The sequence below is a fragment of the Hipposideros armiger genome, unplaced genomic scaffold, assembly GCF_001890085.2.
Source record: "Hipposideros armiger isolate ML-2016 unplaced genomic scaffold, ASM189008v1 scaffold_3, whole genome shotgun sequence".
Taxonomy (NCBI): domain Eukaryota; kingdom Metazoa; phylum Chordata; class Mammalia; order Chiroptera; family Hipposideridae; genus Hipposideros; species Hipposideros armiger.
The window spans coordinates 1,583,623-1,611,372 of record NW_017731353.1 but is presented as its reverse complement, the minus strand read 5'-3'; the positions used below and the strand labels follow the sequence as shown (position 1 = coordinate 1,611,372).

Genomic DNA, 27,750 nt, shown 5'->3' with positions numbered 1-27,750 from the left:
ATCTACTTTTCTCCATGCCCACTGCCACCTCCTCCAGCCCAGCCAACATCACCTCGCTCCTGGATTCTGCCCTAACCTCCTAAGAAGGCCCCGTTCCTACACTCGGCCCCCCAGTACTTCCCACTCAATTTGTTTTCCATGCAGTAGCAACAGTATTTAAAATATAAAAATCAAAAGCAACTGTAAACGGATCATACCCTCTCCCGTTTCAGATCCCTTCGTACACTGAGGGCAGAGCCGAACTCCTCCAGGGGGCCATGAGCCCTTCCCGCTGGCCCCGCCTCCCGGGGGCCACTGTGTCTGCGCCAATCCCCTTCTGGGCTCCCACTGTGCTCCCGCCCCACTGGCCTTTGCGTTTCTCCCCACTGTGGGCCTTTGCACTGGCTGTGCCCTCTGCCTGGAATGCCATGCCCTCATCTTGGCATGGCCGGCTCCTTCCGTCACTCAGGTGTCGACTTAAAGCTGTCTTCTCATAGAGGCCTTCCCTGAACACCCAGTCGTTCTTGATCACATCCTCCTGTGTCGGCCTTCCGCATCACTTTTATTCCCATCTGACAGTTCTTTGTTTATGACTTCATGCACTCAACAAACATTTATCAATCACTTCTTGTGCCAGCCAGACAAGGCATGTGTTTATTCTCCCTCAATAACATGTCTGTCTCCTCTGAATAACATCAAAAGCCCATGAAGGCAGGGGCCTTGAGCATAGCCTCAGGATCTGGCATGGAGGAGGCATTCGATAAATATTTGATTTGCAGAATGAATAAATACACACGGTAATGTGTACTCAGGAAATCAGAATTGGCCGATACAACTTCTACTAAGGTCTCATGGTTTTGAGACAGCCAGTATTCCAAAGTGGCCCCAGTGCTGGGATAAATCAGACCCTGTCTGTATTTTTCCAGCCAGCAGAAGGTGACTCCCTCCCTATCTGTGCATCCCACCATTTATTAAGGGCCTACTGTGTGCGGGCCTATGCTTGGTGTCAACCTTGGTCCTGTCCCAGCTCACTCACCTGCTGGCACTCAGCATCCAGCCATGGCCAGGCCAACAGGCTACCCTGTCCTACAGCTAATGACCACCTGGCGCTTTCTCAGGTTACCCATGGCGCAACCAAGTGGCAGGTCTCCTCCCATACCTGTAACTCCAGGATACCCAGGGTGTCAGTGCAGCCCCATCAAGCCAGTCCTGTCCTGCCCCAGGGCAGTCTGCCAGCCTCACTTCTCCAGGCCTACTTTCCAAGCTGCGTGTATGCCTGTTTCTCCCTGCCCTGTGCCCAGCCTGATTCCTACGATCAGGTTCCATCACTGACAAGCCACCCAGCACACAGGCCAAGAACATGGGCTGTGGGGTCCGGCGAGGCACGGCGGCATCACAGGGGCTCTGGCTCTCACCAGCCCTGTGATCTTGGACAGGTCACTGCACCTCCTGGGACCTCAGTTTCCTTCTCTGATGAACAAGGACTATAAAAGCACTGACCTTTTGGGCTCCTCTGTCAGTGCCCCCAGGGCTCCTGCTCCTCTCTGCTCTGTGGGCCCAGGAGGCACCATCTGTACCAGATCAAGGGACATGTGGGGAAATAGGAAATAGCTCTTTTTGGGTAACATTTCTATGGCTAACGTTATTACCAGAAATTAATTGCAAGAGAAGGATACGATTCAGCACAACAAACACATACAATTCAAACAAGCATAGACTCAGCTGGGCACCAGGGCTACAGAGAACAATCTGACTTTGTCATGAGGGAAGGCAGTCAGAAGGGGGAGGCAGACCTGTAAAGAAAACCAGAGAGCAGATGTGCTGCACGCTGTGTGAGGACAGGTGTGGGGAGAGTGTCAGGAACACGACATGCCCGTCAGTTCCGCTGGGCTGGGGCGTTCGGATGAAGGGGAAAGGCGATTACTTTGGCCCCCTCCATTTCCCAAATGCTCTGTGCAATCCACTGTCCTTTAACTATCAGGACAGGTGGTGAATGGTGGCTTCCAGGACTCCCTACGGCCTTCACCAACTACACAGCTTATAGGCTCCCTGAGTGTCACACCGTCACTGGCAGTGAGGTCTGTGCATCTTGAGATTCCTGATTCCTTCCTCTGGGTCTGCACAGAGCTCCTCGTAATCCAAGAAACAACAGCAGCATCTAAATGATGGAAAATTCATTTGAAAAAGAATCTCCATGCAACTTTTGAAAAAAGGCTCACAGCTCAGATGGGAGTCAAGGAATCACAGGGCTGGCAGTGACTGCAGAGACCAGTGGTTTCCAAACTTGCTTTCAACCTCCAAAGCCATTGCTCAACTGAAATTCACCCAGAAGCTCAGTACATAAAACTGATACAAACAGAGCCGCTCTGGTGAAAATAGTGCCCAGCTGTCTGCTTGGCACCTTCTCTGCTCTCCCCCAGCCCCGGGTGGCCCCCAAGGCAGCTCCAAGGAACCCCTGGGACTCCAATAGCCCTGATGGAAAAGCGCTAATCTAGGCCAACTTCTCTGAGTTGATTCAGGAAACAAGGCCCACAGAAGTCACGCTCTGAACTGCACCTGAGCACAAACTTGGTTTTCTGATTCCGGGCTAACACTTCTCACTCTGCTTTGCTAGGGCTAGATCTATGGAAAATTGTACTTTAAAGGAACAAGGCTCAAATCCGATCACCTACAGCCTAATCGCTAAGTAGTTTAAAAGCCCCTGAACTAGCCAAGTATGAAACACAGCCCAGCCCCACAGACTGGCAGAAAGAAGTTCGGAAATGAGTTGCAGAAGCACAGCTGACAATTCCATATAGTTTCCTTCAGTTCTGTGGGACATAAACAGCTCTTGAAAGGCTTGAGCTGTGTGGCTGTGAGAGACCCTGGACCAGGCAGGCCAGGAGGTGAATGCCAATGAGCTATGGAAATAGCAATTACTTTCCCATGTCAGGCATGGGGCCAAGCTAAGGAGGATAAAGAGGTCTGAGATATTTTTAAAGTATTTTTACAGCAGAAAAACTTTCCTACAGACTCAATTATATAACTATCAAGACTCCACCTCTGGGCTGAAATTATCCATGGCCTTCATGAAAAAAAATCATTTTTCCCTACATGAGGGTCACAGGTTTCTCCAGAGAAACTCTTAGCTGGACAGCCAGCAACCCATGGCAGCTGCAAACCATCAGCCCAGAGACCTTCCCAAGGGCAGTCTGGAGCCTGCCAGGGAAGAATACCAGCCAAGTGGAGGGCAGAAGTCATATCACTGACCCAGCCATCACACATGACGTTGTAGGGTGCAGAAAGGTCCACTCTGGGGGGGTTTCCAACCCCACCCTCGTCAGCATCCTCACAACTTCCCTGTCCCAAAATGAGGCTGAGATCACTGAAGGAGAGAGGATGTCCAGGGAACATTTCATGAATCCAGTCATCCTCTGCTCTTGACAAAGGGTAGACAATCAGAGAAAGCCCTCTGGGGCTGAAGGGGTGAAGAGCCTCACCAATGAAATGACAGCCAAAATCAAAGCAATAGACCTTAGAGAAATGAACTTACAGCCCAAGTTTTTGTCAGCCTGAAGATGGGTGCACTTTGTAATGCTGACACCACAGACATGAGAGAATGAAGGTTGTTGAGTTCTAGAAGTTTCTGAAAAAAAGATACGGAATAGATTATTTTGCTGCTATAAACAACAGAACAAAAACACGCTCAAGTGTTACCAAATGCTGTCATATTTATGAAATTCAATTACGCTTAAAAATATCTCATGTAGAAAATCCAGTTCTAGGAAGTTCATAGAAACCATATGCTCTTTTTCTTTCGAATTGTCAAAAGGTGAGTCTGCATCTAAACCATTTGCAAAATCTCATAAGCCGACAGTCTGGTTGCTGGACAGAAATGTGGCTCAGGATAAGGCCTGATAATGTCCTTTATGTCCTTTCTTTAGACGAATCTGAACTGACCGGGCAGGCTTTCGTATGCTGAAACCTGAGCTGTGCCAACATCATCATCGTGGGCCTCCTGTGATCATCTTAACACGCGGAAGGAAAGGGGCTGCGGGAAGATGTCCTCCACCTGCATCATCCCTCTCAGCTGGGTGGACAGAGCCCTGGCTTCCTCATCTTGACCATGCATCCTTGAACCAGCCCCCAAATTAGTGGGAACATTTGGATTCAATTCAGTCTCAGACAAGTTCCTTACTATGGGCAACAGAAGGAGACTCAGTCGAGAGCCAGTGCAGAAGAATGCGATTGCTCTGTTCTTGGTTTTGTGCTGAGGGAAACCTGCTAACAGGACTGAGGCTGCATTTCTCCTTCTTGGGAGTCAGTGAGATCTGGGTTAGTGAGCAGGCTCCAGGGAACCCACAGACCTGGTCCCAGCCCTCTCCCACTACCTGTGTGTCATCAGGCAAGCTACCTGATTCCTCTGAGCCTGGGCGTCCTCATATTTAAAATGAGGAAGGTAATCAGCACGTCGCTACCTGGGACTGTGCGTGCACACACCTAGAGCAGCGCCTGGCACCGGGCTGAGCGCTCAGTGCGATGTGGGCTGCTCACGCTCCTTCTTTGTCAGGGAGACTGGTCATTCTCCCACCATCACTCGTCTCGGGTCCTTCCAAGCTCACATGCCACTTCCTCTACTAACTATGTCTTTCCTGACCATGTTCCCAAATCTAGTAAGGTTGGGAACCCCGCCTGTCTGTTCCCACAGCAGTCTGTACTGCTCTTTAGCACACTGGACTGCACTTGCTTTTACTCGCCTCTCATCCTGCACCATGTACCCTGAGAGGAGGGACAAAGTTGTGTCTGCCATCATGTCCCTAGTACAGCACACAGTAGGGCCTAGTAAAATGAATGAATAAATGAAAAGCCCTTATGCCTAGTCTTCATGGCTCTGTTCCCACTTGGAGATTCCTCCCCTTCGTTTCACACATTTTGTAGCATTCTCTAATTGTTTCCTATGTGTAATAAAGTCTCTGTATGAACTGGATTTCTTCCTGAATATCTGAATTGCTCTGCCTGTCACAGAATTTCTTAGAGCTGAAGGCGTTCTAGGAGATTATGTAATCTCCCTTTCATTGTAGAGATGGGAAACCAAGACCTAGAGAAAGGAGAGGGCTCACGTGAGAACACTCCCAGGGCACAGGGCAGTGTGATGATCCACCATCAAAGACGGCAGAGGTTAAGGAGGGACCGTTTTAGGTTCCCTGGGTGGGGACCATGAACCATTTCCAAGCTGAAAGCACCAGGTGGGCAGGGACTTAACCCCACTTTCTCACATGGCCCAGCATGAGCTCAGTGATAGCAACAGTGTAGTTAAGCCCAGCTGGTCCCAAGTATTAATACTTCAGAATGCACAAGACATAAAAGTGTCTGTGGGCCCTGCTGTACTTATAGATGGACGCACTTAACCTCCCCATGAGGGGCAGCAGAGTGCTCCCCTGAGGCAGAGAGACATGCTTCCTGACTCTCTGAGGTGCCCTGGGCATGGACACCTCTCTGAACCTCCCCTTCCTCCTCTGGAAACAGGATGATAATGATGTGAGCATCGAAACAATCATTTAAGTAAAGCACCTGCTGTGGCGCTGGGCTCGTGAGAGGCCTCGTGAGGGTCAGCCGGCCTAGGATCTGGGTGGGAAAACACCATGCACACACCGAGAAAGCACTGGACGAGGCAGAACAGCGCTCTGCGGCAAGTCAGGCAAGGCCAGTGGTCAGGAGCAGTGGACGGGGAGGGGCTGGCAGGGGCACGTAAGTGATGAGACTGTCCATGGGATCATAGCCTGGGCCGGCAGGGGTGAGGAAGAGGGGAAAGGTGGGATGCAGACGTGAGCCTAGTACCCAACAACTGACAAGGACCGAACCTATCAGGCTCAGGCCAGGGGGCACGGGATGGGAGGGGGGGCAGCAGGGTCATCCGGCCCAGGCCTTAAGCTCAGGATGGGTGGGTCGAGCTCTGCTGACTGGGGACAAAATCATGCAGGATATGAGGGCATCACAAACATCAATGCTAACTAAAGCCTGTCAACCCCCAGCACTGGCTAAATCTGAAGGAGGAAGGCTATATCCCAGGGGAGCCCCTGGGGCCTTGTGGAGAGTGTGAAAGGCCACAGGGAATGGCTGGCTGCCAACATGTGCATGGGGGCTGGAGGCCGAGTGGGCAGCCAGGCTGGTCGCACAGCTGCCTCTGCCAAGGGAAATCAGGTCACAGACCCTGTGTGAACCCTGCCCTGCAGACCCAGAGCAAAGCTGCTCACAAATTATTGAGGAAACACATTTTCGAGACAAAGAAAGAAAGGAAAGGAAGGGAGGGGGGGAAGGAGGGGTAAACAGCTTACCTTGGCAATTTTCACAAAATGGCTCAGGATTTCTGCCCTTATTTTTAAAGTCTGTGCTGTTAGAATTTCTCGTACAACCCAAAAACTGACCTGTAGAGTCAAATACACATACACATACACAGACACAGACACACAGACACACACACACACACACACACACACACACATCAGAAGAGCTGTTAAATGCCGGGCCAACCACATCCCACTCGCCCACCACTGTTATGGGATTTCCAAGAGGCTGGGAAACTGGGAGAGCACGGTTGGTGGCATGAGGCCAAGGGTTCCTTTATGACACCCAGTCCTGCAAATGGGTCCTGTATTCTCAGCACCACCTCTCCAGCACACACAGCACTTTTATTGTCACCCAGGCGGGTTATTGGGCCCCCACGACATGAATCTCTCTGATGGTGCTGCAGGGAATTTTGAGATGAATCAGACAGGATTCCTGCTCAGAAGGATCCCAGTAGAGGGGAGACGATGGATGGATGGATGGATGGATGAACGGATGGACAAATGGCCACAGGGATATATGCATACTGGCAGTACCCCCCATGAGATCCATATCCCCAGCCAGACCCAAGACAAGAAGGATTTACCAATATTCGCACAATTGTAAAAATTTAATTTTCTAGGATAGGTTCACCCAAGTACTCATTTAAATGATACAAAAGTATCTTTCAAAGTTCCAAAAAGCAATGCAGGTTAAGGGGCATGGTTTTCTCGAGACAGCATATGCCAAAAGGATATACAGATATTTTGGTTCAGAACATCATTCTTGCTAAACCTCTCATAAAAATTAACATCCCTGAGCCCTTGAGTTATTTGGTGAAAACAAGGAAGTCATCTACCAGTGTCCCGTTGACTCGCATGACACCTCAGTAAACACAGAAGGGGCTTCATGCCAAGAAGCTCTGGGACGGAGCTCGTGTTCTTGCTTGTGTTTCACTATTGTAACAGTGGTTTGGTGTGAAACACGGGCGCCCATGAGTGCAATGATAGCACCGCAGAGAAGGTGGAGAGCTGGGCAGAGTATGGGGATGTGTGGAATTAAAAGGAAGGCAAGACATTGAAAACCTCTAAGTTTCACAAAGAAAAAAATAGGTAAGGATATTTTAGAGTTAACAATGTTTACTGCTGCAACCAAATGCATTCTCTTCACTGAAATACTGTCCCTTTTCAATGAGAAAACAAGGAAAGAGTAACCAAGAATCAAAACTTTCCTTTTCATATTAAGCAGGAATATTACAGAAAAGTTTTCTAAGCGTAATTATCTGTGGTTGCCCGGGTTTCCATAGAATCATTTTTTCCAAGGAATTGTCTAAAATTAAGTTCAGACTCAAATGTTTGCTAGCCAGTTATGGAAGAAAGATATTCTGACACCAAGTGATATGCTCATAAACCTTATATTTTAATATATGCACATTTTTATGCTACAAACCTCAAGTGTGATCGTTTATATGTACTGTATAAGTTAATAGATTCCTGCGTGTCAAAAAAATCACACATAAGTGAGACATAATTACGGAACGTGGCAGCACGGTGTGCAGAGGCAAGTCTGGGTCAGTTGAATTCAACAGACTTTCATGAAGCCCTTACTGTGTGCAGGCTCTGGGCACTGTGAGTCCAGACCCCATCAGTCCCTGCCTGATACGGAGGTGACCAAAGGAGGAGGCAGGTCCCCCAGAAATCGCCATATTAAAAGGCAGCTGGTGATGGGGGCCTGAAGTATGGGGGCCTGAGCTGGAGTATGGGGGGGGGCTGAGCTAGAGTATGGGGGCCTGAGCTGGAGTATGGGGGGGCTGAGCTGGAGTATGGGGGCCTGAACTTGAATATGGGGGAAGTGATGATAGAGGAAGGCTTCTTGGAGGAGGCAGGCCTTGAAAGATGGGTAGACTTTCAAAGACAGGGTTGAGGTGTGGCTGTATATGCCATGGCAAAGGAGAGCTGAGTAGGCCAGGCTGTCAGGACTGGTGCTGCAGGTGCTCTGTGGGGTGGGGCTTAAGATGAAGACTAGGGCTGAAAAGGGGGGTGAAGGCCACAGTGTGGGGGTCTGGAGCAACAAGGTGACAAGAAGGACCTAAGACACTGTGATACCTGGGGAGGGTCCCAGAGGCTTCTATGCAAAGGAATGACAGACAGGTTAGATTCTTCAGTAGGGACACCCACCAGGCCACTGGTGCAGTGGTCGGAGTGAGAGATGGGAGGCCTGTGCTGGGGCCATGAGGAAGCGGATGGCGAGAGGGGGCCAGTAGGAAAGATAGTACAGAGGTAGGATCAGCAGGTTTAGACGTTTTTATTCTCCTTTCTAACCACAAACTTTAAGAGAAGCTTAATGCAGAAAACAAGGGAAACAGAGACAAGCACAAAAGACAAATCCCTGGCAACCTCACTCTCACATACAGACCACCGTGAGAAACGCTGCGGTATGTGTCCTTCTAGACTTTTTTCCACACATAGAACACACGTCTGTCTTTTTCCATTAAATTGATATACGTATATTAACCATATATTATCACAAAGTGAGTAAATAGTCTTTTACGACATAATTTGTAGCAGCTGCCAAGTATTTCATCTTAGGGATGTATTATTATTAAGTAACGCCCTATTTTGGGAAGGTAATGTCTAATTATTTTGTTGTAATAAACAGTGCTATGGTGAACATATTTATACATATATACATTTTTAATTAAGATCGTAGGATAAATTCCTGTAAGGTGGAGTGAATAAAAGTATGTGCACCTTTTTTCAGATGTTATATAAAAAACTTGGCCTCTAAAAGGTCTATTTGTTTATCCATCAACAAGTTTGAGCAGATCTACGTTCCCACACAGGCAAATGCCAGTTATTACAACTCTTTTTTTCTTTACTAACCTAATGGACAAAGTCAAGTCTCACTCTTTCTAGTTTGCATTTCTTTCATGACTACTCAGTTAACATTTGTTTTTGCACTTTGTTTTCAGGTTTTTTTTTGGTTTTTGTTACAAATATTTATAGGCCATTTGAACTATTTGCCTGTGAATTACCTGCTCAGGTACTTCATCTATCTTTCTATTGGGATATCTGTCCTCTTACTATTGATTAGTAAACTGTCTTTGTATATTAAAGAAAATATATTAACCCTTTGTGAATCATATTTGTACCAAAAGTGTGGAGAAATTGGTCCTCTTGTACATTGTTTTGGGGAATATAAATTCATAGGACCATTCTGAAGAACAACTTAAATATATCTTTCAAAATGTTAGTTATATTCTCTCTAGAATGTTTATTTTATGAATGTACAGAAATTTAGAGGAGCATCTGTACAAGGTTTCACTGAAGCACTGTTTATAAAGCAAAAGAATTAAAACAAAATGCCCATCAATAGAGAACTGCTTTCATAAATAATAACTTTCACCTCAAACTTTCCAAGAAAGTCTCTATGGAAGGAAGTGGGCAGCTGTGCTCCACCGTCACGAGGGCAAAATATCTACACAAGGGCAAAATATCTACATAAATTACTTGGAATTTTTTTGTATAGAATGTTTGTCTTGTCTCCTCCACTTATTTGCTCCATCATTTATTTATGTCAGAATGGACTCATGTATTTATCTTATACCTTGCGTTATGATTCAGGACCATGTTATTTCTTTTGTTGCTCCAATTGTCTCAGCTTTGGCCACTGAGAGCTCTTTCTGGTGGCTCCTGCGTCCCCCCCTTTGACACGCCCCCAGCGCTGCTCTGGCTGCTTCGCCTATTGGTCTGAGCACTTCCTTACTTTCTGGTGTTACAAGACGCTACAGGCTCACCTTGTGCATTTCTCGCTGCAGTCCTGACCCAGCCATTTCTCCAAGGAGCCTTGGTTCCTTTTAGTAGATAACAGTATCAGAAACCACGACCTGGGTGCTGGGGGTGCTGGATGCCATCAGGGTATCGTTTCTAGGTCCTCTCAGCTGGCAGAGCAAGAGTGGGTGGGTGTGTGCGCGCGCATGCTAACCCATGTATATACACATATCTATAAATATTTCTATATGTGACCATCTGTATCTATATTAAACTAGATATGATGTCTGCAACTCTAATCCATCACCATATGGACCAACCCTTCCAGCCACCCCCTTCTCACCTTTCTCCCTGGAGCCGCTATTCTAAGCATCATGTACAGCTGCCTTCTGAATTTCCTCACATCTACCACTCAGGGGGCGACAGCCCACCTTCCCTTTCACATCCCCACGAAACTGCTCTTGCTGAGCTCACCAGCACACCCATGTTGCCGAATTCAAAGGACTCCCTGAGTCTGACCTCACTTGACCCATTCTGGAAACACTGATTGGAGACACTACCCTTTCTGAGTGTCCTTCCAGCCCCCAGCCTGCGCTTTCTCGGCCCCCTCTCCTCTGCCAATCCCTTACATGGCAGCAATCCTCAGGTTCTCTCTCGCTTGGGCCAGTTTCATCCTGGATAATCTCATCTACTCCTGTGGCTTCGAACCCAGATGACTCCAGTATCTGCATCTCCAGGGCAGACCTTTCCCCTGGCTTCCAGACTCAAATGTCTCATTTCCAGCTGCAGAATCCAGCCCACGAGTCCAAACCTAGGCTGTGTCCTACTCTCACAATGGCTCCTCCTTCTAAATTCACTGTCTCACAGAACAGAACACCAAAGGAGGACCCGCCCTGGCTCTTCCCTGTCATCTCCCTCCATATTCTGTCAGTCACCACGTTTACCTTTTGCTCTTGAGCGCAGCCACTTCATATCTCTAGCCTTCACCTGGATTAAAGGAGCAGATTCCCATCTAGTCTCTTGGCCTCCCTTCCGACAGCCCACGCCTCTCCTCTGGTTTCCGCATCCTAGCACTGGTTCCTCTGGACTGTAATCACCTCCATCACATCTGTCTCCCACACTAGACTAGATGCTAACAATGGCTGGGACTATGTCTAGTGAGCTGTTAACGCCCCTGAACCTAGCACACAGCCTGGTATGCATTCAGTCAATATCTATTAAACAAATAAATGAATACAACCAGAATAATAAGCCTCAAGTGAAAGTGGGTTTATACAAAATAAGCCTCAAACGAAAGTGAGTTTATACAACAGGAAAAGATTAACTGTTCAGAGGTAGCATTTGGAAGGAAGGGAAGATGCTAACATTGTCTCCCAGCCCTCTGATAAATAAGGAAGAACAGGAATCGTGCTCAGAAAAAACAGGAGGCCCTCAGTAGAGGACACTCACCAGCTATGTGATTTGGAGCAAAATGCTTCACTTGCCCAAGCCTCCGTTTTCTCATCCATAAAATGGGTTTAAAATATCTACCTCAGCAGACTATGTGAAAACTGCATTAAATAATGCAGGTAAAATATTTAGCATAGTATCTGACCCAGTAAGCTGAGCCTGGTGCTCAGTAAATGCTATCTAGAGAGCTGCAATTAAAACCGAGAGGGGGCCAGCTGAGTGGCACGATGGTTAAGAACTGGCTTGGGACGCCAGAGGGCCCCGGTTCGGATCCCACATATGAGGGCCAATGACACTGCCCACTACAGCTAAGATTCTGAACAACAGCTCAACCTGGAGCTGGGCTGCCGTGAGTCGCTGGCTACGGCGTAGGCTGCAGTCCCTGTGGCAGTGGGTTGCCATGGGCTACCGTGTGTAGCCAGCAGCCAGCGTGAGCGGCCAGCAGCCAGCTTGAGCGGCCGTCCAGAAGCCGGCAACTGATCTGCCTCACCCAGGAAGAGCGCAATGATGGTGCCAACTTGGGCCAGTGAAGCAACGTCCTCCACAACTAGACTGAAGAACAAAACGACAGCAACTTGTCTGTTCCCCTTCCAATTCCCCAGCACTGTTCCCATCCCCCCAAATCCCCAATAAAAATCTTTAAAAAAAAAAAAACCGAGAGGAAGTGGGAATAGTCAGTGACTAGGCTGATGACGCATGAGAGTTCAGAAGGTCGAGAGGACTTGAGAGTGATGGGGGATCAGCACATGGACCGAGCAGACAGCTCAGAGCAGGACGGGAGAGGGTCTGCAGTGGACACCTGTTTCTGGTCGTCATTCTCAGCTTCCTCCTGTCAGAGCACCCTGGCTTTCCCTGAGGAACTACCACTCGTCTATTCTCGATCCATGTGGCCTGCCTCCTACCCCCACCCACCACCTCCACCTCCACGGGAAGCCTTGTTTCTGAGACCTGGCCAAACACAGCCTCCTTCCTGTCTTCCTGGTCAGAGTGATTAGATTGGGTAAAGCAGGCTTCCAGGGCAAAACGTTGGGAACCTTCTGGCCCTGGCTAATCTCCGTCAATATATAATTGTCCTGAGACTCAGAGAAGAAGTGACTGGCCCAAAGCCTCAAAGCAGATTAGCAGCAGTGTCTGGCCTGGAACCAAGTTCTCCCAATTCTCTCCTCCTCTTTTCCTAATTCTTCAGCATCTCAGGACACCATCGCAACCCTACCGCCAGCAATTAGGCACAAGCCTAACTGCTATCAGCTCATAGCTCCCACTACCCTGCACCTTTTTTTTTAAAAGCTAACATGACTTGTTTACTATGTGTTAAGTGCTGAGCTAACCTTTTACACACATGATTCTCATTTAATCTTCAAACCCACTTGAAATGATTGTCCCGGTCTTATGAGGATTACACAGCTAATAAGTTGTAGAGCTAGGACACAAACCCAAGTCTGTCTTATTTCCTGCAACCACAGCTTCTCAGCCTGCTGTTCACAGACCTGCAACGTGTTCATGCACAAACTTCAGAGCCAGGAACAGCAAACACACTAAAATTAAATTAAATGCAAAATTGTATATCTGTGGGTTTATCTGGGGGCAGTTTCATATATGATATTTTCAGATTCTCAAAAGAACCCATGATCCAAAAAGTCTGAGAACTTCTGGGCTTTATGGTAAACTTGTTGGGGCCAAGACACAGGCCTGGCCCAAAACAGACCCTTTAGTGACCTTGGCAGAGCTCTTCCATTTCAGCCAGTCTATGAACAAATCCCAAGGGACTCGGGCCCCAGGGAGAAGCAGACAAGCCCGCAAGGGCTGACCAGGACACTGGCCACTGGGTTTCTGGTTTGGCCAAAAGGAGCCTCAAATCCCCTGGCAACCTCATTCCAAGCAGCTGATCTTCACATTCCCCCATCTTTCTCCCCAAAATATTTGGATGCTGACTAGATGCCAGACACTGTGCTAAGAGCTCTTCGTATGTCATTTCATTCAACTATGCAAGGGGAGCACTATTACTGCTCTCATTCACAGATAAGGAAAGCGGGCTCACAAAGGTAAGTGACCTGCTTTCCTTTATCTGCAGTCTGATGAGGAGCCTGGTTCTCACATATGGAAGTCTGCCAGGAAGGGATGCCAATCAATTCCTCTCACAGACAGCAGCCCCAGTGGCTGACCAGGCCTGGCCGCTGGCCAGTTTTCAAACTGTAGCCTCCAGGGCCGTGTCCAGGAGCTGCTGGGTCTGAGTAGTGGACAGGAAGGAAGACCATTTCTCAGAACGCTATTTGGGAAAATGCGACTTCACTCTGGCTTGCTTCGCTGGTCTGATCTGAACACAATGCAATTGTTCTCAGAACAAGCTGCACCCCCCTCTGCCAAGTTGACCTGGCCTCCGCGTGCAAAGCAGATTACATCAGAGGCCCCAGTGGCTCTCCTCCGGGAGCTCTGCGGCTGGTCAGAGGTAGGACGGAACTGGCTCCTAGTCAGATAGTTTGGTAAGGAAACTATGAGTCCCCTGAGAGTGCATGCACATCTGTTTTTTGTTTTTTTTTTTTTAAGACTAAGCTCGGTTGAAAAGGAAAAGATTTTGAAAAGAAAAAAGAAATGAAAGGTTTCAGAACTTCCCTTTTCAAAACAAACGGTGTGCAGTCCCCACCGCAGATGTATCTAGGCTGTTCTTAGTTCCTGCTGTATCTTGTAGAACAACAATGCCAACTCCAGCCTTGATCTTAGGACCCCAAGCTGGTGCCTGAGGCTCCTCTGTCCTCAGGGTGGTGGCCGAGGCAGGGCAGCCTGGACAGGGCTGAGGAGGGGTGATGCAGAGGACTCAGCATTTCCGAGAGGAAAGGCCCAGCTGCAGAGAAGACCCAAAGAGACCCAGGCCCATCACTAGAGGTCCAGTCATGCATATTAGGTAACCTCTAGGCCAGGGGTTGGCAAATTTTTGAAACGGAAGAGCTGCCAGGGGTCAGCAAACTGCAGCTCGCGAGCTGCAGGCTCTGAAGTAAAATTAAAAATGAAAATAAAACTATCATTTCATTTGTAAAATTTTTAAAGGATATTATTCACATAATGGTGATTATGTAAAAATATATTTATGGCTCTCAAATAATTTTTAAATTGTTGTGAGGGACAGGATTGGCTCTTCCAGGGGTCGGCAAACTTTTGAGATGGAACGTACCCGAAGAACTGCATGTGGCTCGCGAGCTGCAGTTTGCCGACCCCTGCTCTAGGCCAATGCCCTTATTTGAAATCAGAAAAACAAGAAGGAAAACTGTCAATAGTACCATTTGGGTGTCTGATCTGTCCAAGCGGGTCCTGCAGAGTCCGTGTTCTGGCAGGTCTGGCTGAGCAGTCAGGAGCCCACCCCACTCGGCTGGGCCATGGCCCCTCATAATTCTAATAAGTAGGGATGCTGATCTTAGACCTGGAGCAAGGGTTCTGGCTGGACCAAGTCGGTTTACAGTTGTATGTATGGGGCTGGTGACCAGGCCATCAGGAATTCACAGAAATTTAAGTGAGTGTTTCCTGAGCCCCTCATTCATTCATTCCACACGTGTGTACTGGAGTCTGCCATATGCCTGCCGCTGGGCAAGGTGGTGGGGGACGCTGTGATGAACAAGGTACACAGGGTCCCTGCCCTCCTGGAGCCTGCAACCGGTGAGGAAGATGGAGACTAACGAGGCACACAGAATGAGGACAGATGAGTAAAGGGACACATGGAGACCTTATACAGGCTGGGGATTCACAGAAGACCCCCACAAGAAAGTGCCATTCAGGCTGAGCTCTGACCAGGGGCTGAATAGGGAGGAAGAATTCTGAGCAGAAAAGACAGCATGTATGGGGCCTGGCTGGACAGAGATATGAAGTAGCAGGAAAGAGAAGGGAGGCCAGGGTGGCAGACACCCACAGAGTAGGTGGGCAACATGAGAGATGAGGCTGGCGGGGTGGAGAAGCCAAATCGACTATGCGAGATCTTGCGGGGCAATTACGGTGCTCGAACCTTAGCGTAGGTGGAATTGGGGGCCACTGAAGCAATTTTAACACAGGATAGATGGGTTCAGTTCCACCTGCTGTGTGAAAAAAAGGATGTGACGGCAAACGAATGGATGAGGGTAGCCCAGGGGTTCAGGAAGAGGGGTCTGGACCTGGGGCCAGGTGCACAGGACTGAACCCCGCAGGGCTCCCAGCCTACAGGGGATGACACTGCTATCTAAACGGGCACATGCAAATGGTGTCGCTTACCTGGTTGAACCTCCGGGTAAAGGCCACGACATTTGGGGCGAGACTGTGTTTCTCCTTCTTACTCCATCCACAGCTGGCTAGTTCCTAGGAAGCAGAGAGTCCATTTCAACTGTGATTCCAATCAGGATACAAACATACCAGGGGCATCTAATTGGAATGTGGACCTAGAGGAGGGGAAGGGCTGAGCCCTGGTGGGAGAGGATACCCCTCCTGCGGAGAGGAGGGCCGGGTGTATAGGTGGAGGTGCTTCCTGGGACACCCACAGAGGAGACGAGGAGAAATGGGATACTTTCTTCACAACTCTAGCCACATTTCCCAGGACTTCTGTGCCAAAATATTCTTAACCCCACCACTGCCACCCTGCCAGCTCCCAGGGGACTGGAAGTCCCTTCTTAAAGCAAATTGGCTGAGAGAGGACATAATGTTTTAACTAGTGGGACTCATCCCCCACAGGCAAACTTAAAATTTAAATCTGCTGAAGAATCTCCGATTTCATCAGCTACGTGCCATCCTCCATTCCTGGAATCAGGGAAAGTCTCAGTCCAGGCCCACTGCAATCAGAGAGGCTACTGGATTACCTCTGCTTTCTTCCTAAAGATGGCCCCTCCCACCTCCCATATAACCAGAAGGGGGAAGAAGGAGAGGTTCCTTTTAATATCTTCTTCAGGGGCCTTTCTCTTCTTTTCCAGCAGGTTTACCTTTATAAATGACCTAAATTTTACCTGTCAGTGAGGCTGGTTCCTACCTTCCTACCCAAGGGAGATAACAGGAGCAATCCAATGGGATTACTTGGGGGGAGGGGAAATATGAAAGGATCAAGCAAAAGCCATTATTCAATCCCTAGTATTGTCAGCTTGTGCCCCGGGGAGCCCTAGCAGAGAATGGAGGACAGGGTAGATTCAAAAGTCCTCTACCCCTAAGTTACAAGACCTCCTTTTAATTCATATCAGGCCTCGGTATTACTAATAACATTATTTTGCCACACACCTGGAACTTTTATAAGCTCTTCAGTGAGAGCCAGCTGCCCACCAGCTGGAACAGACACAGATCAGGGTCTACGAGGAAGTCGGGGAGGCAGTGGGAACCGCCAGAGGCAAAGCGTGTTGGCTGAGCAGTTATGCCTGAAGTGCTGTGCCCTTCAAACCTTCAAATGCATCTCGGGACCCAACTATAAACCACAGGCAGTCACTTGTGGGAAGCCTGGCTGAAGGTGATGGACCGCTCTGGATACAAGATGAATGACCTGGACTTGAGAGCAACTGGGAGCCCACCAGGAGCGAAGAAACACAGCTCCTTTTCCTGGCTGCCTCCCTTCCATAAACGGCACCATCATCGCCTTCCCAGTCGCTCACATGGGAAAACACAACCATCCTTGACCCTGCCAAGTCCTTCACCCTCGCAATGTAGACCCCAAGTAATAGTAATGACAATGACATCAACTAATGCTACCATTTATCAAGAATCCCCCACATGCCAGGCGCTGAGCGAGGCACTACACTTGTTCTCCCGTAATTCTCACCACATCTGTTTTAACAAAGGGGGAAGGGGCTCAGTGTTCCTCATTTTCTTGAACGCACACTATGATTCCACTTCTTTTCAAAAGTACATGTGAATCTCTGAGATGCAGAATTTACCGCTCTTCACCTCCATTCTCCTTATTCTGAAAATGTGTATTTGAGTCTCTTTTCAAATATATATTTGACCTACCTCAGTTACCTTTACTTCTTCCACTCTGACCCACCTTTAGAACACGTATTTTAATAATTTTGCAAACATATACTATTGCCTTTTCTAACTTTAATTGTGGGGACAAGATCCCAAAGCCAGTCCAGAAAGGTATGCGTTCTAATCAGATGTAAAAGAGAATTCATAAAACTGATATTCAAGGACTGAGGCATGGTGGTTGCCCATTTTCCTGCTGATAGTTGCTCCCTTTGTTTTTTTCCTGAATTCCTTAATAAACAGCAAAAGTTATATACACATATGTCTGTACACGCATGCATACATGTAATGAGAACCCGTGGTCTTGTTTCCACACCGTAAGGATCTTTGGAACGCATCCTGAAAGGGAGCAGTGTGGCCCTTCCCCTCAGACAGACCCGGGTTACATCCTGGCCCTCCACACACCAGATGTGTGATGCTTACCTTCTCAGAACCTCAATTTCCTCATCTTAATTTTTTTTTTTTAGTTGAGCCATCCTGCCTCCTGTTGGCAGCTCAGCGGTAGCTCAGCTCGGGCCGGGATTCGAACCGCTGTTGCTCAGAGCTCTCACTCTTGAGCGAGCTCTTAACCAACTGAGCCACTCGGCCGGCCCATCAATTTCCTCATCTTAAAATGGGTGTGCTACTATTTTTAGCTGTAAAGCTCATCATGACAACTGACATTAAAACATGCAGAGCACCCAGCACATGAAAAAGCACATGATAACGGTTACCTCCCCCACCTTCCCAGGGTCATGCTGCCGCCAGTCTTAGCTCTAACGCCAAGCACCCTCTTTTCTCTCCCACACCACACTCTTGCTGCTGTCTTGAATTATTTAAAACTCTATTGTTAGTTCTCTTTCATTTTGCTGATGTCACGCGAGCAGGTACTTTACACATCTGCCCTGAATTTATTTGATTTGAACATTCCTAAGATCCTGATGCAAAAACTGTCTGTGCGGTTCTTGGGTCTGGACAATTCCCTAAGGAAGCTTTTGTACTGGAAGACACATAACATTTAAAATTAAAACTTCAACAGGGTAAAACATTATTTTAAGATGCTCCTTGATAAAATGGAAGGCACAGGACTTAGAGCCAAAAGACCTTGCTCCAAATCCCAGCCTTGTCACTTATCTCCTGGGCGACCTCGGGCATCAGCTTCCTTGCTGATGGAAACAGGGATGCTGCCATTAACTCCACAGCACTGTGGCAGAGACCAAAAGAGGGCCTGACAAAGGAGGTGACATGCAGGGCACAAGCCTGGCTCACAGCAGATGCCAAGTGGCATTTGCTGAAAGAATGGAGTATGAGGAGTATGAGCGTTCCTCGGTGTTGAAATCTCCCAGATTCAGTGCAGAAAGATCTATCGAGATGTCAAAAGAAATAAGACCATCTATCTACACTGAAACAAGTCCTGGGCCTGACCTCCTTGGCACTGCTCCTCTTCTGTGTAATCCATATAGGATTACAAGAGATTCCATCTGTGTGAAGTGGGTTTGGAAAATGTGAGGTAATAGAACAAAACCCTTCCAGTCACTAATGCCTTAAAAAGGTCCATGCTATGGAAACGATTTGAATGTAATTAAGTGAAAATGGACCAGAAGAGACGGGTTGGGCTGAAGCTGATAAGGCCCCGGTAGCCCCGGGTCATGGATGAGCCCCTCCGCTGCCCCTGGGTGTGAAAGGAGAGTGGCGGCCTGTGCAGCCCTTTGCCAGCTCCTTCTGGGGCCTCTCCTCTATCACATGGGTGTTCTCTGGGGTCATCAGGGAGAAAAAAATGTGTGAGAAGAAAACTTTCTGCCACTAAATGTAAAAATGTACCTGCCTCCTGCCCCCTCCTCCGGCTCTAACGGAAGAGAGGCCCTTTCCTCTCAGGGTCCACTCCCCACCCCCTGCTCAGAGGCCTTGCTCTGAGGTCCTCTTTCAAACCTGTATCTTCAACCTCCTCCTCTCCGATTTCTTCTTCCCAGTTTTTAGCATTTTACTGTGCATTAGCCTTATCCATTAATAATAATAATGGTGATGATAATAGTAATAATGAGAGTAATAACAAAAGGCATCTTCCCTTGACCTCCCATCTCCTGTGGGTTCTCACTGTTCCATCGCACCTCTCCCACCCCCCTCTCCACCTCTCCTCCACTGAACCAGCCCTTTTCTCTACCAGAGACAACTTCCTGGCCAGGCAACCCTTCCGCCATGCTGCTTCCTCTCTGTCCTCGCCCTCCAGCCGTGTGTTCTCCTGGTTGTCTTCTCCCCTCTCAGTACCCCATCATCAGTCTTATTTTCCAGTTGCGTTTTTCTTTTCTGACACATGTCCCCCACCCCCACCTAAATCTGTTCAGGGTTGTCTTTTATATTTTTTGATGTCTATTCTCCCCTGAAGATCACATATACTGCCATGGCTTCAATCGCGTGGCTATTGTGCACCCCAAGTTTCTCTCCTGGGCTCCAAACCAGGATACTTAGCTACCTCCCAGCCACACCTTCCTTGGCATCCTACAGGCATCTCAAAATCAGGAGGCCCAGACCAAAAGGATGCCTGACTAATTTCCTTAAATCAAAAACACGTAACAACATGAGATTCATTTAGACATCCATTCTGACAGTCAAAAGAGAATGTTTATTAATAAAGAAACTGCCTATGGGGAAGAAAAGCCCTAACAACTTTGTCTTAATACCCCCATCTGCAAGCATTCCTAGGTGACAGCGGAGCCAACACTGGTTAGCCGCCCTGCAAAGCTTCTCTGGGCCACACTGCCAGGAGCACCCCCACCAGCCACCAGCTTTGCGCTCAGGGGTCTGGGAGTCAGGTGCCCTGAAGGGACCATGTCTGGGGTCAGTGAGGTAAGGCCCCGGAAGAGGAGACCTGGGGGGTGACACGTTCTCCCTGAAGACCCCACAGGATCTAGGCCACACGGCCAGAGGAGCCTGGTGCCAACACGTGGTGCTCCCACACACGTGCTTCCTTCTGACTGCAGCCTCCTACAGGCCACACTTCCTAAAACACGCCCACATGGAAATCGCACCACCTCAAGGACAGGGACTAACCTGACCCCAGGGACCGCCAGGTTGGCAGCACCACACCACCGGTTTGCTCCCTGGCACCTTTTTCCTTCCTCCTCCCTCCATGCTTCTCCCCATGCTCCCATCCTATCTCCTGGAACAATCTTCAAAACTGGTGGGACAACCATGCACTTAGTCAAAGGGGTTCTGAAAACACGCCAGGGAAGGGTGACCCACTGAGGCAGTGGGGAAAGACAGTGCCGGGGTGGGGAATGGGGGTGAGGTCTGACTAAGGAAGAAGGCATTTCAGGACTCTCGCACCTCACTGTTGGGTAAGCAAAATGAGACAGCAATTTGGGAAAGCAGTTTAGCAGTTTCTTGTAATATTAAGCACACACTTACCAAATGACCCAGCAATCTCACTAATGTAAACATTTGTCTACACAACAAAACATATGTGCGTGTTCATGGCAGCTTCATTCTCAGTTTCCCCCCAATGGAAACAAGCCAAAGTTCCATCAATTGGTGCAGGGATAAACAAAGTGTGATGCATCCCTATAATCAAATACTACTCAGCAATAGAAAGGAGTGAACTACTGATAGATGTATGCATCAACACAGATGAATGTCACAGCTTTATGCTAAGTGAAATAAGCCAGACACAAAAATGTTATAGGATTCCATTTATATGACATTCTGAGAAAAGTAAAAACTACAGGGACAGAAATTAGGTCACACTGGCTGCCAGGGACCTGGGGACAGGAGGCAAGCTGACTACGATGGGGCACAGGGACATTCTGACGTGACAGACAAGTACTCTCTCTGGACTGTGGTAGTTATGCCAGACTATACATTTATCAAAACTCACCAAAGGGTGAATTTCACTAAACGAAAGTAAACCTCAGTAGATTTGACTTTAAAAAAAAAACAGAAAAGGACACGGTTCGACCATACAGGACTAAGAAGGGAAGTCCCACAGTAACAGCTGCACAAAAAGACTAAAGAACAACTGGTTCAAATTGGAGCAGACACAGGGCCGTGAAGGGAGGTCTTTGGGAAAAAACTAATGCGATTAAAAATAGGATAGAAATAAAAGTATAATAGAAAGCTTGAAAAAGTTTGAGGACATGAAGTCAAATAATAGAAAAAAAAGCAATTATAATCTCTAAGAATAACAAAAAACAAAAATTCCTACTTGTATATATTAAAATGTTATATATGTATTTAAATATATTTACAGTTAAATAGTATATGCTTGTTTAAATATATATTTTCATAGTTGTATACATTTAAGTATCATATATGTATATAAATTCCAATATTAAGCAGTTGATGGACTGAAAGAAACGAGCATCTGTGGGTCCCTGATGTGAGGCATATTGTCCCGAGTGGCCCAGGGTAGTTAAGAGAATGAAATACAATCCTGGCACATTACTTAGCATGGCAACGAATAATATTTACACAGCGATAATAATAATAAGAAATGCTGTTTGTTGGTTTTCAACTTTTAGAGCCAACCTAAGGAAAAGTGTGATGGACTTGGTCGGAGCTGCAGAACGTCAGAATGTTAATTTAATTGATTTGACAATGAAAAAGTACAGCTGACAGAAGAAAGTGGAAAGTGGAGAAGGGGAGGAAAAGCATAGTCAGTGAGCAGTCAAGAAACTACAGAAAGCTGATGGAACTAGAAATGGAGGTCTCAGTGCACCAAAGGAAGTTTCAAAAGTTACCAGTAGAAGAAAAACAGTTTAAAGACTTTACCTCTGGGGAGGAGAGTGGGGTAGGTGATCAAGCCTTTTTTCATTAAGCTCTTCTGTACTATTTGATTATTGTGTACAAGACTACTTTGGAACAACTTTTAATAGACGACACATTACAATATTACTCATTGTAATCCTTCTAAAACTAAATTTTAACAGTTGAGCACTCAGAAAACATACAACATTTTTATAAAGTCATCACCCACTTATAACTTGTCAGCGTCAACAGTTGTAAATAACAGATAGTTCTCATTTGTCCACTGGATGCTTCTGTACCTCTGGATGGAGTACTCATGTGAAAGTCATGGCCAGCTAGACCTCTGGGAAGCGCGCCTGGCCTCCAGAGAGAGGTCAGGGCTTCTTTAGTCAAGTGAAGCTCATAGGAGGTGGCGGCTAACTGGGGAGGCAGGACAGCTTCCGGGAGGGCTCAGGGCAGGGGCTGCATACACCCTTACCAGAACAAAACCAGCTGTGATGAAAAATGGAAGGAAAAGAAAAGGGAAGGAGGAAAGGCAAAAGGAGAAAGGAGGCCAGGGAAGAGAGGAGGGGTAGATACCAAAAGGAAGGGAAGAAGGAAGAGGGATCGGGAAGGGAGGGAAGAAGCGAGGGAAGGCGCAGCAAGTAAGTGCCAGGCACTGTGCTGGGTGCTCCGAGGTGATCAGCTGGGGCCTTGGGGAGCTCAGTGTCTGTCCTGTGGGGGAGGGGAGGCGGACATGAACATAATTCCCGTAACTTGAGGCAGCAAAGGACAACTGCACTTTCCTGCTTGGTTTCCCAAGGTTGAAGTCCTAAAAGACATTTCCTAGATCCAAGCCTTCCAGGCGGCTGGCAGGGGGCCGAAGGGTCTTTCGCTCTTTGATGATGATGATGACCACAACGATGACAATGACAATGACGGAGGAAGAAGGGAAAGGGTGAGAAGAATAAAGAAGGAAGGAAGAGAAAAAAGAAGGGCAACAGTAATTGACAGTTTATAAAGCACATCTACATTCATTTCTTTACCAGAGGTACATGGTTTAGGAAGTACAGCAATGAACAGCAAACGTGCTCTCCTTGCATGGACTTATGCTCTACAGGAGAGGACCGATGAGCCATTTGTAATAAGTCAGATGATGATAAATCCTTTGAAAATATATTCATCAGGATGAAGAAAGGCGCTATTTGGATGGGATGCCTCAGGAGGCCTGGCTGATAAACTGACCCTGCAGTAGAGATAAAAATGAGGTGAGGCAGCAAGGCCTGCAGGTACCAGGGAAGAGGGTTCCAGGTGGAAGCAGGTACAAGTGTAAAGCCCCTGAATTGGGAGAACATGGACTCCCTGAGAACAGCAGGGTGGGGGACAGAAAGGAAGGGGCTGGGGAGGCCAGGCCATAGCCCAGCTGTGAGGGCACGTAAGAACTGGGTTTTATTCTGAGTAGGATGGGAAGGGATTGAGCAGACAGAGCACCCAAAAGGCTGAGTCTGTGTTAGGTGGGTTCCACTGCCCTGACAGCATGGGCATGAGAGTGGCAGATAGCTCCAAACCCATGGGTGCTCTGTTGCTGTGCTATGACAGTCTGTGCCATAATCTCATTCATGGGGTGTTATAATTTTCTCATGGGACAGCATTTCACTTAGTAATTTGAAAGAACACCTGCTCGGGGCTGTGTGTATGCAGAAAGTGGGGAGGCAAGGCTCAGGCAGGAATGGACATGAGGCCTCCACGAGGCTCAGGGCGCCTGACCAGGCAAACCAAAGAGGGGGAAAGTCACCGGGGACAAGGGGTCACCTTCTGTGAGTCAGGGTGCGTGATGAGGGGAGATCACTGAATGACTAGAAGTGACTCGTCTTTCTCAGCTTTCAGTCATCCTAGTTTCTATAGAAAACCAACTCAATTACAGCCACTGCTGTTCCACCAAATCCCCAAGCCACTGTCTGCTTAGAAAACATGTAGATTTGGGATCATGAAGATGATGTAAATTTCCCCAAACATTCCCTCTCTAGCCCTAGGACCAGGCAGCTCTGCACAATTAGAACCAGCTGTCAGTGCAGGGCAGCAGCCAACTGCGTCCCTGGGAAGTCTCCCATCCATGTGACAGCCGAAGAACCCAGGAATACAGTGCAGAGCAGCCCCCCAGCAGTTCGCCCCGCCCAGATCAAGTCCAATACGAGCCCCACGGGGCCACCCGTCCCTTTTTCACTCTTACACTGGGGACAAGGCTCAGTTCCCTTTCTCCATAGTATTGGGAAATGCTTTTTTCCAAATAGCATCATTCAGATGTTCTTTTTTAATTAGGGACCTAGTACATGTTCATTACATTGGATAATACAGGCCGCCCATAGAAGAAAAATTAAATCACCATTAGCTTAACACCCATAGAAAACGAGAGTTTACATTTTGGTCAATAACAATGACAGTAACAACAATAGCTAACATTTACTGAGCTCTTACTAAGTGCCAGGCACAAGGTCAACAGCTTTACATGCATTTATCCATTGCTCACTGAATTCTCACAACAGCCCTATCAGATAGGTACCGTTATTGCTCCATTTTACAGATGAAGAAACAAAAGCTAAGTTGGAAGAGTTACACAACTTGCTCAAACCCTCATGTGTGGTCACATGAGAGCCGAGATTCAAACCCCGGCAGGCCTGTTGGTGTCAGGAGCCACGCAGAGCACCTCTGTCCCCAGGACGGTGGCCACACCCCACTCACAGGGGCAGGGGCACACACACACATGTACACATACTCGCTCTCCTGAAAATTGAGCTCACATGGCATCTGTGGTTTCATAACCTGCTTTTGTCCTTGCTACGCTACAAAACAGTTTCTCACATCTGCCCCATCCCTCCCTTCGTAGAATTTCTACGATACACACATGACATCTCCTAGAAACAATTCATCACATTAATCTCCTTTTGTTTTTCCTCTGAGTTCTAGGGGAAAATTGTAGCTTGTCTTTTAACTCTACTTTGGTTTTGTGCAATAGCTCATCTGCAGCTCCGTTTCCCTGCAATTTAAATGTGGCAATAACGTTTTCAGCACAATTCAATCCTTCTTACCCTTGCTCTTCACATGTTGCAGGGTCCCCCTGAACACTGCTGAGAGCACAAAATGAAACTTCTGGAAGTACCTGCTTTGTGGGAAGATGCAAGCTCTGACCTAGTCTTTGTACTGCCTTCCATTTTTTGGCCAAATAAACTTTTCTATGTCTGGGGAATATGCTAAACACCACGTCGGAAGCTGGAAAAGTCAACTCAAAGGTTCCAGGGCCACATGATTTTACCAGTGCCTGCTCTCAGACTTTGAAAGAACACCTAATTCTTACACTAAATAATTTACTCCAGAGCACAAAAAGTGATGGAAAGAAGCCGCAAACCCTAACACCTAACAAATACAGAACAAGGGGGAAGAAGAATCATCCTACATGACCTAGCAGGTCTAAGAAATACAAGAACAAGCTAACATTAGGAAAATTTTAACATAATAACAGCACGTCAATAAATCAAATCAGAAAAAGTGATATGCTTCTCTCAGATACTGAAAGGTAATTAGCAAAATGCAACATTCATCTGATAATTTAAAAAGAAAAAAAGAACTTCTTATAAGTTTGGTAACATCTATCTCAAACCAGCAGCCATCATTATACAATGAGAAGCACTACAGGAATCTGAATTAAAATGAGAAGCAACAGGTGGTACAGCCTTTCTCAGCTAAGTTCCTTATCTGACCCACAGAACACAGAAAATGATGTGCTTGACTTTCTTAATTCCCATAAGAATGGTACATTCTTACGTACAATGGGCCTTCAGGTAATAGGCTTAATTCCATCATGGATCCCTGGTTAAGAAAGGCCTAGAAGCTATAACCCAGTGCTGGCCAACAGAAATATAATGAAGCCATATATTTTAAATTTTCTAATAGCCACACTAAAAAATGGGAAAAAAAGTTAACAAACTTAATTTATTTTACTTAACTCAGTATATCCATAATATTAACTTGTAATTAGTAAAAAAGGTAATAAATTACCGATGAGATAGTTTGCATTCGTTTCTGTAGTAAGCTGTTGAAATCAGGTGATTTTTACACTTACAGAACACCTTGATGTGGACTAGCCACATTTCAAGTACCCACAGCCACATGTGGATGCCATATTGGAAAACACAGCTCCAACCAATGCACGAGGCATGACATTGAAATATAAGGTATACTTATTTAAAAGAAGGGGTCAGGGGCCGGCCGAGTGGCTCACTGATTAAGAATTGGCTTGGGAGCGCGAACTCAGAGCAGCAGGGCCACCGGTTCGGATCCCACATGGGCTAGTGATGCTGCGCCCTCTACAGCTAAGATGGTGAACAACAGCTCGACCTGGAGCTGGGCTGCCATGAGTGGCCGGTGATGACATAGGCAGCCGTGAGCCACCGTGAGCGGCCATCCAGTGGCCACCGACCATCTGCCTCACCCAGAAAGAACACAATGATAAAAGCAACATGGGCCAGTGAAGCAACATCCTCCATAACTAGACTGATGAACAAAAGGACAGCAACTTGTCTGTTCCCCTTCCCCAATTCCCCTACGCTGTTTCCCTCCCCCCAATTCCCCAATAAAATCTTTAAAAAATAAAAAATAAATAAAAGAAGATGTCAGACAAGAGAACCAAAGCCAAGTCAAGAAGCCCCTCTGCAGGGCCAGGGTGAGACAGGGAGCCAAGGCAGATAGTAAGAGCCAGAGAGGAAGGTTGGCTCAGGACAAGCAGGGAGACTCAACAGGTGATGAGCCCACACATGGCCGACCTAGGTTCTTTATGTCCCGGTTACTTAAAGTCTGTCCCTGCTTCCCCGCCCCTGCCCCCTCAAAGGAAGGTGTAGCTTGTCACTAATGGGTTAGTTAGATCCAGCTGCAGCTGGTAGAGGGACTCGGGTTACAGATGGAACGAAAAGATTTTTTTAAAGATTGAGAAAGACGCATGCAATTCACATGGGCAATGTTATGGTTTTACGGGGACATCCTAAGTCAGGAGTCCTGGGATCTAATCTCAGCTGTGTCCTTTGCAACTTTGGGTCAGTCCTTCCCACTGTGGGGGCGCAGTTTCCGCCTGTAACTACAGGGGCACTGAACAGTATTTAACATTCCCCTCCCCCCCCCGCCCCGTTCTCCCTTTCCATGAGCCAGAGAAGAGAAGTGGAGGTCACATGTGTGGCTTTATATAAAAACACTATTAAGAAAGACTGTCCCTGGAGACTGTGTGACTGCAGTGGTTTTCTTTCTCCAAGTGTTCTGAGGGGGTGTGGAGAGGCTGAGTATGAGACATGGTCAAGCAGGAGGAGGAGGCTGTAGGGCACTGCGCTGCTCTGCAGGGATGAAGTGCACAAGACAATCTGGTGAGTCAGGAGGCAGATGGGGCTGATGAACAGAAAAACACAAATGACCATCGACCTGACCATCGGAAACTCAGGTTCCAGAAACAGAGAGAGGAGGGAGCTGGAGAGAAAAAAGAGAGGAGAGGAGGGAGGAGGAAGAGGGAGGAGGAAGAGGGAGAATGGAGAGGGATAGGGAGGAGGGAGAGGGAGGAGGG

The 27,750-nt window shown here is 47.5% G+C and overlaps 1 protein-coding gene across 1 annotated transcript in view; it reads right to left on the bottom strand.

Annotated features, from left to right (window-relative positions):
• RALGPS1 (Ral GEF with PH domain and SH3 binding motif 1) overlaps window positions 1–27,750 on the bottom strand; it is a 261,882-nt gene that overhangs the window by 160,053 nt on the left and 74,079 nt on the right. The window contains exons 5-7 of the mRNA XM_019641574.1: window positions 15,732–15,815; window positions 6,294–6,383; window positions 3,512–3,604 (exon numbers count right to left, since the gene is read on the bottom strand). Of these exons, the coding sequence (XP_019497119.1) occupies window positions 3,512–3,604; window positions 6,294–6,383; window positions 15,732–15,815 (267 nt within the window). The remainder of the gene's footprint in view (window positions 1–3,511; window positions 3,605–6,293; window positions 6,384–15,731; window positions 15,816–27,750) is intronic.